Source organism: Symphalangus syndactylus, chromosome 7 (genome assembly GCF_028878055.3).
Source record: "Symphalangus syndactylus isolate Jambi chromosome 7, NHGRI_mSymSyn1-v2.1_pri, whole genome shotgun sequence".
NCBI classification, from domain to species: domain Eukaryota; kingdom Metazoa; phylum Chordata; class Mammalia; order Primates; family Hylobatidae; genus Symphalangus; species Symphalangus syndactylus.
Window position 1 is genome coordinate 48,539,272 of NC_072429.2, and position 14,612 is coordinate 48,553,883.

Below are 14,612 nucleotides of genomic sequence, written 5' to 3' on the forward strand. Positions count from 1 at the left end.
GGTGAAGTGCAATGGCACGACCTCGGCTCACCACAACCTCGGCTTCCCAGGTTCAAGTGATTCTCCTGCCTCAGCCTCCCGAGTAGCTGGGTCCACAGGCATGTGCCACCACACCCGGCTAATTTTGTATTTTTAGTAGAGACAAGATTTCACCATGTTGGCCAGGTTGGTCTTGAACTCCCGACCTCAGGTGATCCGCCCACCTCGGCCTCCCAGAATGCTGGGATTACAGGCATGAGCCACGGCGCCCGGCCAGGCTGTCATTCTTATCTTTGTTACTCTATACACAAAATGTGCTTTGGTGTGGTTTTCTTGATGTTTCTACTGTTTGGAGTTTGTTAATTTTGTGTTTACATAATTTTCACCAAATCTGGAAATTTTTTGATTTAAATATTTTTTCTGCCTCTGCTCTCCCACTTTTTCTGAAACTCTACTTGTATGTTTGGTAGACCACCTGATATTTCCTGAAGCTCTACAAGGCATTCTTCAATTAATAAATGTAGGTCATTTTTCTCTGTACTTTGTTTTAGATAGCTTCTTCTGTCATGTCCACAAGTTTAGTCTTTTTTTTTTTCTTCTACATTATCTAATCTGCTGTTAATCTCATCTGGTGTAAATACCTGAGATATTTTTCATCTCTAGAAGTTTTCATTTGGGCTTTTATATATCTTCTTTTTCTCTCCTCATCACATCATATATTTCTTTAAATTCTTAATCATATTTATAAGATGTATAGTAGCTACATTAAAGTTCTTTTTTTTTTTTTTTGGTTGAGATGGGGTCTTGCTATATTGCCTAGGCTGGAATTGAACTCCTGGGTTTAAGTGATCCTCCTGCCTCAGCCTCCCAAAGTGCTGGGATTGCAGGGGTGAGCCACCATACCTGGGTTAAGGTTCTTTTCTATTCTTTTTTTTGAGACAGTTTCGCTCTTGTTGCCCAGGCTGGAGTGCAATTGCACGATCTTGGCTCGCTGCAACCTCTGCCTCCCCAAGTGATTCTCCTGCCTCAGCCTCCAGAGTAGCTGGGATTACAGGCACCTGCCACCATCGCTGGCTAATTTTTTCTATTTTTCGTGGAGACAGGGCTTCACCATGTTGGCCAGGCTGGTCTCGAACTCCTGACCTCAGGTGATCGACCTGCCTGGGCCTCCCAAAGTGCTGAGATTACAGGCATGAGCCACTGTGCCAGGCCGGTTCTTTTCTATTCTATTATCACTGTCATTCTGGGTTTTTTTCCTATTGATTGATTATCCGTCCTCAGCTTACTGGTCATGTAAAAGTTGGTATTTTTGCACACTTGATAATTACTGATTAAATGCAAGGCTTTGTGACTTTTCTGGGTAATGGGTTTTGTTTGAAGGGTGCTCCTTTAAATATTCCTTTAAAGGATATTTGGTGTTAGTGTGGTGCACAATTAAGTAACTTGCTAATCAGTTTGCTTCTTCCAAGGCTTGCTTTATACTTTGTTATGGAGGCTCCAGAATAGTTTTTATTCTGAGACTAAATTAGTCCCACTACTCTTCACACTGGCTGGTGGGAATACAAATCATAAATTTTGTGAATTATTCAGTCAACTGCTTTCTGAAGGTTCCATCTTGGGCTTTGAGGAGTTTCATCTCATTCATGCACAGATTACTATATAGGCAAAAAACCGAGGGGCTCTCTCTGTAGAGAGTTCCAGCCTTTTTAGCACTTTGCCTTACTCTTCTCAGACTGTCATCTCTGTCTCTAGTCAGTAAGGTTGCCAGTTTCTGTTTTGGTTCTCTTTCCGCCTTGCTATAGCCTAGAAACTGTGCCTAAGCAGTAAGCCAGGGCAACTGTAGTGATCACCTTGTTTTTTTCCCTTCTCTTAGAGATAACAGTCCCATGTTGCCTGTTGTTCAATGTCAAAAACTGTGGTTTCATGTATTTTATCTTGTCTTCTCATTGTTTATGGCAGGAGGGCAATTCCTGTGGCAGTTAATCTTTCATGGACAGGAGCAGAATACTCTAGCAGCTAACAATAATGGAATACCTGGTGGGTGTCAGGTCCTATTCTAACCACATTACATACAACACCTCATTCAAAACAACAAAGCTGTGAGGGAAGTACTGATATCTTTGTTTCACAGACAAGAAAATTGAGGCTCTGCAGGATTAAGTAACTAGCCCAAGATATAATAGTTGGTACAATAAGAGGTAGAAATAGGTGTCACATCACAGTAGGCTAAACTCTAAACCACTGTACAATGGTGATATTGCACCTCCGAAGAGGGAAGAATGAAAAAGTCAAGGGGCAAGGAGGGTTTCTGGCATGTAATAAGATAAAGCAAGAACCAAAGGCAGCAAATAATTTGAATAGACATTTTTCCTAAGAAAATAAACAAATGGCTAGGCACAGTGATTCACACCTATAATTCCAGCAGTTTGGGAGGCCAAGGCAGGAGGATCACTTGAGCCTGGGAATTAGTGACCAGACTGGGCAATGTAGTGAGACTCCATCTCTACCAAAAAAAATTAGCTGGGCATGGTAGCACATGCCTGCAGTCCCAGCTATGCAGGAGGCTTAGGTGGGAGAACTGCTTGGGCCCAGGAGGTTGAGGCTGCAATGAGCCATGATGATGCCACTGCACTCCAGCCTGAGTGACAAAGCGAGACCCTTTCTTAAAAACAACAACAACAAAAAAAAAAAAAAAAAAGAAAAGAAAATAAAAAAAAAGCATACTCAACATCATTAGTCACCGGGGAAATCAAATCAAAACGACACAATCAGATACTACTTCACAGCCACTGTGATGGCTATAACAAAAAAGACAAAGGACAAGTATTGGCAAGAATGTGGAAAATTCCCTCATACATTACTGGTGGGATTGTAAAATAGTGCAGCTACTTCAGAATATAGTCTGGCAGTTCCTCAAAAGGTTAAAAGTAGAATTGTCATATGCCCTAGCCAATTCCACTCCTACATATATATATATACTCAAGAGAAATGCGACCATACGTTCACACAAAAAAACTGTACACAAATGTTCACAGTAGCACTATTCATAATGGCCAAATGCGGAGGCAACCCAAAAGTCTATCAACTGGTGAATAAACAAAACGTAGTATATCCAAAAAAGGAGTATTATTTGGCAATGCAAAGGAATGAATGGTTCACATGTGCTAAAACACAGATGAAACTTTAAAACATTACACTAAGTGAAAAGGGCTAGTCACAGAAGACATAACAAAGTGTAAAGCAAGCCTTGGAAGAATCAAACTGTTTAGCAAGTTACTTAGCAATGCACTAGACTAGACACAATAGTGTATGATATTTTTTTTGTTTTTTTTTTTTTTTAGATGAAGTCTTGTTCTGTTGCCCAGGTTGGAGTGCAGCAGTGTGATCTCAGCTCACTGCAACCTCCGTCTCCTGGGTTCAAGCGATTCTCCTGCCTCAGCCTCTTGAGTAGCTGGGATTACAGCCACATGCCACCATGCTCAGCTAATTTTTGTATTTTTAGTAGAGACAGGGTTTCACCATATTGGCCAGGCTGGTCTCGAACTCCAGACCTTGTGATCTGCCTGCCTTGGCCTCCCAAAGTGCTGGGATTACAGGCGTGAGCCATGGCGCCTGGCCGATTCTATTTTTATGACATGTCCAGAATAGGCAAATCTACAGAGACAAAAAGCAGACTACTTGTTAAAATGGCATTAGTCTAAAAAAAAAAAGAGAAAAAAGTGGACTAGTGGATGCCGAGGTCTGAGGAGGAATCGAGAGTGACTGATAATAGGTATGGGTTGTTAGGTGGGGTGTGGGGTGATGAAAATGGAATTAGATAATGGCTCTACAACCTTGTAGATTTACTTTAATTAATTAATTAATTGATTTTTAGATAGGTCTCACTCTGTTGCCCAGGCTGGAGTGCAGTGGTATGATCACAGCTCACTATAACCTCAAACTCTGAGCTCAGGTGATCCTCCTGCCTCAGCCTCCTGAATAGCTATGACTACAAGCATGTGCCACCATATCTAGTTAGCTAATTTCGTTCTATTTTGTAGAGATGGGGTCTTGCTGTGTTACCCAGAGTGGTCTCAAACCCCTGGCCTCAAATGATCCTCCTATCTTCCTCTCAAAGTGCTGGAATTACAGGCATGAGCCACCACACTAAGCCTTGTACACATTAAAAGAGGTGAATTTTATGGCATGTGAATTATATCTCAATAGTTATTTAAAAAAAAAAAAACACAGGTACAGTGGCTCACGCCTGTGATTCCCAGCACTCTGAGAGGTCGAGGAGGATCACTTGAGCCTAGGAGGTCAAGGGTGCAGTAAGCCATGATTGTGCTGCTGGGCTCCAACCTGGGCGACAGAGCGAGAACCTGCCTTAAAAAAAAAACAAAAAACAGGCCGGGCGCAGTGGCTCACGCCTGTAATCCCAGCACTTTGGAAGGCCGAGGCGGGTGGATCACGAGGTCAGGAGATCGAGACCATCCTGGCTAACAGTGAAACCCTGTCTCTACTAAAAATACAAAAAATTAGCCGGGCGAGGTGGTGGGCGCCTGTAGTCCCAGCTACTCGGGAGGCTGAGGCAGGAGAATGGCGTGAACCCCGGGGCGCGGAGCCTGCAGTGAGCCGAGATCGCGCCACTGCACTCCAGCCTGGGCGACAGCGAGACTCTGTCTCAAAAAAAAAAAAAAAAAACAAGGAAAAATTAAGAATAATCCTTCTTGTCTTGTTTCAGCCTTCCTAGGCTAAGTATTTGCCATTTTAAGGTCTTAAAATACAACAAAGTTGAATGAAGCCAAGTAGCTAAAGAGAGGCATAAGGCCATTCCTGCCTCAATTTTCAAATCCCACAACACCAAGGACATACCTCCAGGTTACCTTTCGAACTGCACAGGACAATGTTTACTTACCACTGCGTGGCCGGCTTTTCCTGAGCCGGTAACAGTCAAGGCAGACCCCAAATCCACATTTGCGACAAACCCAGTGGATGTTGAAGAGAGTTGTTTCGCAAACATCACACATCTCCCGTACACCACGCACAGCTCGCTTCCATGCCACTTTCTCTGGTGGAAAGAGGAAACAGAATTGGCATTGATCATCCTGACCAACAGCAAAAGACCCCAGACTCACTGATCCCTACTCAAGCTATTTTGTTCAGCAATAAAACTCAAAGATTCATAAAGTCTGTGTTTCTATAATTGTAGGAGAAACTAAATACAATAATTTCTAGTATTTCTGAACAAACTGACTGTACAACTTATTTATAATATAATGGTATTTCAAGGGCTCATGGTAATACCAGGATATAACCTATTGTCAAAAAGGAATTACTGCCACATGTTATCACTTAAGGAATTGTAAAAAAAATTTTTTTTTTTTTTTGAGATGGAGTCTCACTTTGTCGACCAGGCTGGAGTGCAGTGGCGCGATCTCGGCTCACTGCAAGCTCCACCTCCCGGGTTCACACCATTCTCCTGCCTCAGCCTCCCGAGTAGCTGGGATTAAAGGCACCCACCACCAAGCCTAGCTAATTTTTGTATTTTTAGTAGAGACGGGGTTTCACCATATTGGCCAGGCTGATCTCGAACTCCTGACCGCGTGATCTGCCTGCCTCTGCCTCCCAAAGTGCTGGGATTACAGGCATGAGCCACTGCGCCCAGCCAGAATTGAAAAATTTTTAATTGGGGGAGTTTAAAAATAAGAGTATTTCTCTCTTGAAATTTAGGATATAGGGCTGCGCGCGGCGGCTCATGCCTGTAACCCCAGCACTTTGGAAGGCTGAGGCGGGCGGATCATGAGGTCAGGAGATCGAGACCATCCTGGCTAACATGGCGAAACCCTGTCCCTACTAAAAACACAAAAAATTAGCTGGGCTTGGTGGTGGGTGCCTGTAGTCCCAGCTACTCAGGAGGCTGAGGCAGGAGAATGGCATGAACCCAGGAGGTGGAGGTTGCAGTGAGCCGAGATTGCGCCACTGCACTCCAGCCTGGGCGACAGAGTGAGACTCTGTCTCAAAAAAAAAAAAAAAAAAGAAATTTAGGATATAATTTCACAGTATAACTTTTCTTACTCTGGAAAATAGGGCATAGTATCTTACAGACATGGAAATATTTGAAATGTATGAATAATGTGGGTTCTAGGTATGAAACATGGCACCTAGTAGCACACCATCTATTTACAAACCATAGAGCTTATTAATACAAATTGGTTCAAAGCAAACTGAAAATATTCAGAGAGAGGGAAACTCAAATGGGAATTTAAGTGGATGTTATGGCTGCTGTGCTACAAAAACGAAAGGCAAGCAGAGAAAGAGTTTTTGGTTTGTTAATTGCCAAAGACTGAAACAATGAGGTCTGCTGGATATAGTTAAGGTCTCAACGACAGGTTGCTACAAAGAGAAGTCTTATTGGTCTTAATTCATTCACAGAAAATGCTATCTGCCACTGTCCCCAGTCTTCCCATTAAGTGAAAGAAAGTAAAAGTTTTTCACTAGGAGCACCTGGAAGACAAGTGAGAAGGTGACTTACGGTGTGGTTCCACCATCATCATGGCCTCCTTCTCAGACATTACGAGCTGGCAGAACTGGTCCCCAACATTGGCCAAGATGTATTTTGAGGTCTCTAGATCTATCCCTTCTGCTAGGGAGGAAGAGGGAATCCACAGGTTCATGGCATCAGGGTCACTTTGCTGGGGGCTTAGAAACCCCTCCACACGGAGTACCCCCTTTCGAGTGAAGATCAACCTGAGACATGATCAAATACATGGTAAATCGCAGTAGCAATGCAAACTAACACACACCTAAACTCCTGGGACCTAAACAGAAGTAAAATGAGACAACAGGAATCAGACTAAGAATTTTCACCACAGTTGACCAAAACACTATGCATTCTCTGCTAATAGTAAAGCTTGTTAACATAACATTGAGTAGGTCTAGATTCTTTAAAAAGCTGTCCCAGAGTTGCTCTTAGTTTTTCCATTCACCTGTTCTACACCTGCACTCATACTGCTGAATGTGACCAGAGAAAAACACAGACCCACTTTCCAATTTTTTTTTTCTTTTTAAGACAGAGTCTTGCTCTGTCACCCAGGCTGGAGTGCTGTGGCATGATCTCGGCTCACTGCAACCTCCACCTCCCGGGTTCAATTAATTCTCCTGCCTCAGCCTCTTGAGTAGCTAGGACTACAAGCACACACCACCATGCCCAGCTAATTGTTGTATTTTTAGTAGAGACAGGGTTTCACCATGTTGCCCAGGCTGGTCTTGAACTACTGACCTCAAGAGATCCGCCTGCCTCAGTCTTCCAAAGTGCTGGGATTACAGGCATGAACCACACCACTCCCGGCCAACACAGAGCCACTTTCATTGTAACAATTTATTTATTTATTTTTTGGAGACAAAGTTGCGTTCTGTTACCCAGGCTGGAGCACAGTGGTACCATCACAGCGCACTGCAGCCTTGACCTCCTGGGCTCAAACAATCCTGCCACCTCAGCTTCTCAAGTAGCTGGGACTACAGGGACATGCCACCACATCCAGCTAATTTTTTATTTTTTAATTTTTTTTTGAGACAGAGTCTCGCTCTGCCACCCAGGATGGAGTGCAGTGCCGCGATCTTGGCTCACTGCAAACGCCTCCTCCGGGGTTCACGCCATTCTACCGCCTCAGCCTCCCCAGTAGCTGGGACTACAGGCGCCTGCCACCACGCCCAGCTGATTTTGTTTTTGTATTTTTAGTAGAGACGGGGTTTTACCATGTTAAGCCAGGATGGTCTCGATCTCCCGACCTCGTGATCCGCCTGCCTTGGCCTCCTAAAATGCTGGGATTACAGGCGTGAGCCACTGCGCCTGGCCTAATTTTTCATTTTTTAAAACTGTTCGTAGAGACAGGGTCTTGCCATGTTGCCCAGGCCAATTTCAAACACCTGGGATCAAGCGATCCGCCCACCTCGGCCTTCCAAAGTGTCAGGATTATAGGCATGAGCCACTGTGCCTGGCCTTTTAACGCTTTAAATTCATGTCTACCTACATCAGGTGAGTCCTTAATATTGCCTGACAGTCACAATACAGTTTCTTGGTACACTCCCTCCTCTAGAAGCCTATTTTCATACCTTCCTTCTATTCATACCTCCAATATTACTTCCCCCGTGAGGACCTTGTTTTCTATTCCACTGAGAAAACAGGAGCCAGAAGACAACCTCCACAAGTTCCCACCACGACACTACCACACTTCCATGCAACTTGGCCCACGTATTCCGTATGATTTCCTGCTGCTCTGAACCAGCAAAGGCCAGTATCTCCTGCTATATCCTATCACTTTTCCCCAACCCAAAGACATTTCTCCACTAAATCTCTCCTCTCTTTTCAACATCATCTATTTTCTTCTCTATCAGATCACTGTTGCCAGCATATAAATTTGCTCCAATTTCTACCACAAAAATCCTCTCAAGCCATACCCTCCCTCCATTTATCCGCTTGGCAAAGTTCCTCTAAAGAGTTGTCTATACTTGGCCGGGCGCGGTGGCTCACGCCTGTAATCCCAGCACTTTGGGAGGCCAAGGCGGGCGGATCATGAGGTCAGGAGATCAAGACCATCCTGGCTAACACGGTGAAACCCTGTCTCTACCAAAAATACAAAAAATTAGCCAAGCATGGTGGCGCGCGCCTATAATCCCAGCTACTCAGGAGACTGAGGCAGGAGAATCGCTTGAACCCAGGAGGCGGAGGTTGCAGTGAGCCAAGACCACGCCATTGCACTCCAGCCTGGGCAACAGGGCAAGACTCCATCTCAAAAAAAAAAAAAAAAATTATGATGATTATTATTTTTTGTAGAGACACGGTCTCACTACGTTGTTCAGGGTGGTCTCAAACTGATGGCCTCAAGTGATCCTTCAACCTTAGCCTCCCAAAGTCCTGGGATTACAAGCGTGAGCTACCGCCCCCATCCAAGTCAGCAACATTTGACACAGTTCATTATTCCTTCCTGGAAATACTTTCTTTAGTTGTCTTCTGGGATACCTCACTGCCTAGTTTTCCTGCTACTTCACTAGCTGTTCTTTCTCAGTCTCCTTTACTAGTTGCTTCCACCTTTCTCACCTCTAAACATTGGAGAGTACCAGAGTTTGGTCCCTGGACTGCTATTCTTCTTTATCTATGCTCTGATCTCACTTAGACTGACAGCTTTAAATACCTGGTGATATCCAAATTTATATCTCTAGGTAGGACCCCTTCCTTTAACTCTAGAGCTGTATTTCCAGCTGCCTTCTCAGTATCTTCCTTTGAAAATCTAACAAGCGTCTCAAATTTAACACAGCCAAGTTAAAACTCCCCCTTTTCCTCCTCAAACCTGCTTTTCCCTAAAGAATCTCTTTATCAGTAAATGGCAGTCTCATTCTTCCTGTTTTTAGGCCAAAAGACATATCTAGAACCAGACATAGAATGATCCTTAAGTCCTTTCTTTCATACTTCACATCTAATTCTTCAGAAAATTATATCTGCTCTATCTTCAACTACTTCTCATCATGTCCATCACTCTCTCTCTGGTCCAAGCCCCATCATTTCTCACTTGGATAATTCCAACAGCCTCCTAACTTCTCTGCTTCTGCCCTTGCCTCTACATAACCTATTCTCAAAAAGGTGGCCAAAGTGGCCTTTTTAAACATGAATCAGTGTCACTCATCAGCTCAAGGCCTCCAATGACTTCTCATCAGAGTAAAAACCAAGGCCTTTGGAATAGCCCTTTAAAATGTGGACCCATCATTAACGCATTCACCTCAACTCCTTTTCCTTCTTTGCTTATTCTATTTTAGCAACCTAACTTTATGGACACACCAGAAATATTCCAGCTTTGCGATGATTGCACTTGTCTGGAATACCTGTCACAGTGTGGTGTATTCCTTCACCTCCTGCCGGCTGTTCCTCAACTCTCACTTTCTCAGATCATCCTGTTTAAAACTGTAGCCTCTCTAGCCTCCTCACACTTCAATCCTCTTTCTTTATTTTTCTCATAGTTATTATCAGCTGACACATCATTTATTATTTTTTCTTTTTCTTTTAGAGAGAGCCTCGCTTTGCTTCTAAGGCTGGAGCACAGTGGTACGATCAAGGCTCAATGCAGCCTTGACCTCCTGGGCTCAAGTGATCCTCCCACCTCAGCCTCCTGAGTAGCCGGAATTACAGGTGTAATTCCACCACACTCGGCTAATTTTTAAAATTTTTTGTAGAGACACCTGTAATCCCACCACACTTGACTAATTTTTAAAATTTTTTGTAGAGACAAGGTCTCACTATGTTGCCCATGCTGGTCTCAAGTGATCCTTCTGCTTCGGCCTCCCAAAGTGCTGGAATTAAAGGCATGTAATCATGCTTGGCCTTTTTTCCTTATTTACTGTCTGCCTCCCCAAACCTTCTGAGGGCTGAAATTTGATTTTTTTGTTGTTCACTGCTGAATATTCAATGGCCAGAACAACAGTTGGCACACATTAAATGCTCAATAAACATTTGCTAAGTGAATCCACCATGTTGGTAAACCATTTGGATTTACTTTAAAAATTAAAGATTCTTGAAAGGTCACTCAGAAGAAACTCCCCTTCTAAGTTTATCAAGCAGAAGAAAAGTAACTAAAGAGATATTGTTTGGTAAAAGCAGACGATATTCCCAGATTTCCATCAGTTATATCTTATTTCAAAGATGCTTCACATTATCTCCAAATCTTACTTCCCCGTCTTTTTAACACGACTCAAGTTACTCTAGCACTGAGGAGGAATAAGCAGTCAGGCAGATCCATAATATGAAATGCAGTCCTTCTGCTTATAATAGTGGTTTCAAACAGAACCAACCCAACTTAGGAATAGCTCAGGGAATAGCACAGAGCTGCAGCTAACACTGCTCAATTTTAATTCTCCAAGGACAAAACCACGTCATTTTACAATCCAGACAACTAAGTGACTACTATGCCAGAGCCTCTTCACAAATGCTGAGAGCAAAGGAGTTGAGGAAAGCAAAGACCAAGATGATGAAACATGTTTATAGACTCAGAGAAAGAGTGGAAGTTATGTGTCACTAATGAAAACTAGCAAAGGAGGAAAACAGGAGTTTGGGTACCTCCGGAAGTGAAAGAAACGGCAGGCTACAGTAGAATCATCTTGCTCCTGTTCCTTAAACTTCCGGTACCGCTCCAGGCGGCATTCACGACACTTGTGCAGATGAGGTGCCACGTTGATGCATGACCCATCCTGCAGGAAGGGCTCTCCAGATTGCTTCAGCTTCTTCACTTTGCTTACATCTTTCAGCACTGACTGGCCAACTGTGGCAAGGGAGAGAGAAGAAAAGTTTGTCATGAGGTGTAAACAGGAACCAACAGCATGATTCTTTTGGGGACAGACATTTGTCCTGACCTGGGTTGCTACTCTTTTCCCTGCTTGGGCATGTACCCATTATGTCCATCCTTGACAGGAAGGGAAAGCAAGGAGCAAAGAAGCTTCCATTGGGAGCTAAGAACCATGCAGAACTTGTGGGAAGTGCCCCACTACGGCAAAACAACTTTGAATATGGGTGTGAAAAACATAAGAAGGCAGACTGTAGCCATCACCTGCCTCTAGTCTCTCACGATATGGCTATTCTGTTCGTCAGGACCTCTTGAGCTCCCACAACATAGCAATTCCTATTGAAAACAGCTGCTTTTACCACGAGACTTTGTTTTACCCGCTTCTGGACCATAACCTCACACCACACAAGTTAATGGATTTTGATAGAGCTGTTAAAATCCTTACGTAGGTTTCAGAGAGGAGCAAACTGAGGGGTGATTGTCTCTGCTTCATCAAGTCTACAAATGTCTGCTATGTGGGAATGGATACCAGTTCCCAGTAACCCCTCTGAAGTAAAGAGGATGGGCCAAAGTGAAGTAAAAAGGGATGAGACAAACGCAAAGAAATAGTTCCTGACCAAAAATAACTGACTGCCAAGGAAGATCAAGAGTCCTCCTTTGGGGGATTATCATTATATGGTACAGATACCCCTCCTACAGTGCCGGTTTAGATGCAATCCTACCCTGAACCAGGCCTGACGAGGGGCCTCTGCCAGGTCCTCTTGGCTCTGTAATTCTATGAGATTACAGAACTCTCCATCAAAGTGAGGGCCTCTGCTGCACAAGAACACAACAGGCATTTGAGCCCACTGCCAGAGCAAAGCCCAAATATAGCGCCAGCAGGATCACCTTTCAGGGGGGCAGTCCGAGGCCGGCCCTTGGGGGCCTGCTTCCCTTTGCTTTTGCCCAGCAACAGCTCAGCACTGCGCTCCCCATTGGGGCCCAGCTTCCCCATCAGGTGCTCTGGAATCCCCTTCAGGCCTGTCTTAGCCTGCAGCTGCTCCTCAGAGTCACTCAAATCTGACAGGTCACTGTTGGTGCTGGAGTCCGAGTCTTGTCTGCAAGCCAAGCTTCGTTCATCCAGTGAGAACCTTTTCACAGCTTCAAAAGGAGCTTTGTTCTCCTGTGAAAAATCTGCCGGGGAGGACAGAAAGCCGCCTGAGTGCCTGCCAAAGACGTTACTAAAGGTTTTGAGGAGGGGATTGTCCTGCTGCCCAGGCCCCACAGTTGGCCTCTCCTCTGTGGGGCTGGAGGAGAGAGTTGGCATCTCAATGGGCTGAGTGAGGCTGCTGGTGGGCGAGCTGGAGCGGCCATTCCCCATGGCAGAGAGGCTTGGGCCCCCAGTGGTAAGAGCTGAGCCCAGAACACCAGATACTAGCTTGGAGGAGTCAGTTGTAATGAAGAGGGGTTTCTTCTTTGCTAAAGATGCCGAATCTGCAGAGGAGTGAGACTCGGGCCAGCTGGGTGCCACCTTGGAGGTGACAGAGGTAGCAGAAGAGGAGCTACCTGATGCCTGAGATGCAAAACTGCTGAAAGGGCTGTGTTCAACTTTCTCCACAAATGCCAGGAAAGGATTAGAAGGCTCTTCTCGGGACAATTTGGGGGGCTGTAAAAATAGATTTTCATGATTCTCTGGGGTACGGGCATTTAGGAGGCTCCGTGGGAAGGCTGGAGTGAGGGTGGGCATGGACTCTGCAGGCACTTTCCGGTCCACAGAGCTGCCAGCCTTAGAGCCTGGCTTAGTGTCTGTTCCAAGAACGGATCTGCCTTTACACAGGCCTGAGCTCAGGCTCTCAAGGCTTTGTTTGAATGAGTCCCGACTAGAAGAATCATCAGCCAAACTCTCTGAAACAGTAGTGAAGTAGTTACTGGTAGGTAAAGTTTGGGACATGCATTGAAAAAACAAGTTTTTTGAGAGATCAGTGTCTTTCTGTGTCTCTTGTGCAGAGCTACAGCCAAAAGAGAAGCCCAAAGGTTTGTTCTCTGTGGCTAGAACACCATTGGACTGGCTCCTTCCACTTCCAAAAGTCAAAGGTTGCGATGAACTAGGGAGAGGTGCTCCAAATCCAGAAGAGGCCAGAACAGAATTTCTTGAATTCTGAAAGGAAGATAGCCTGAATTAGTGATGCTGGCTTCTCATGACAATCTAATGATCTCTTTCTTGGACCTCACTATCACCAGATCAACATTTCTTGGGGGTCCATCAACTTTTCTCTTTTACAATTCCATGGATCTGCTCTTATAACTGGAGTTCACCAGCAGTGGGGAAGAAATCTGCCACAGACTACACTGAAGGCATCTTTAGCAAGGTGAACCAGAGATAGCAGGATGTCATTCATCCTGCAATTCCCTTGGTTGTTATCCAATTGGTTGTCACAGTGCTAGAAGGCCTTGTAGGCTTTTTGGCATCTATTTGGAAGTGGAGAGCTCCTCTAAGGAACTGGAGAAAAGGCTTCCTGAATAGATATCAGCTTTTACAGTGACCCCTGTAATATTAATATATCTTAATGACCTTGGGAGCTATTGTTAAAGTTTTGATTTATTTAGGCTACTGTAAAATTGCCCATTTTATGAAAAGTGGCTTTAATCCTAGGACAAGCCTACTGCACATTAAAGAAAAGTGTTTTCCTTATTAATCTGGAAGTCCACAACATGGACCCTTTTGGATTTTGGCATCTATTTATGGGCTCAAGTCAACCTACAAGTTGAGTATCTACTTCAATTAATGTTAGACGTAAAGACGCTAAATTAAAGAAAGCAAGCTATTTACCAAGACCTTTGTTATAATTAGAATCTAATAAGAATCCAAAGAGGATAAATGTATATACTGACAATATCCCAAAAAAAGCCTTCAGCATAACTGAAGAATGAAATAATAGAACACTCCCCTTTCCTTCTTTTACCTTCAAAATGTTAACTTCTGCTTGTGAATGACTGTATAAAGAAGAATGGAGCCTGGCGCGGTGGCTCATGCCTGTAATCCCAGCACTTTGGGAGGCGGATGTGGGCGGATCACGAGGTCTGGAGTTCAAGACCATCCTGGCCAACACGGTGAAACCCTGTCTCTACTAAAAATATAAAAGATGAGCCGGGCATGGTGGCACGTGCCTGTAGTCCCAGCTACTCGGGAGGCTGAGGCAGGAGAATTGCTTGAACCCAGAAGGCGGAGGTTGCAGTGAGCCCAGATCACGCCACTGCACTCCAGCCTGGCAACAGAGCAAGACTCCGTCAAAAAAAAAAAAAAAAAAAAGGAAGGACTTTGCTATATATTAATGCACCTAGATA

The 14,612-nt window shown here is 44.4% G+C and overlaps 1 protein-coding gene across 1 annotated transcript in view; it reads right to left on the bottom strand.

Moving 5' to 3' along the window:
* KDM3B (lysine demethylase 3B) overlaps positions 1–14,612 on the bottom strand; it is an 88,391-nt gene that overhangs the window by 32,473 nt on the left and 41,306 nt on the right. The window contains exons 8-11 of the mRNA XM_055286085.1: positions 12,177–13,425; positions 11,066–11,267; positions 6,494–6,708; positions 4,877–5,029 (exon numbers count right to left, since the gene is read on the bottom strand). Coding sequence (XP_055142060.1) covers positions 4,877–5,029; positions 6,494–6,708; positions 11,066–11,267; positions 12,177–13,425 — 1,819 coding nt within the window. The remainder of the gene's footprint in view (positions 1–4,876; positions 5,030–6,493; positions 6,709–11,065; positions 11,268–12,176; positions 13,426–14,612) is intronic.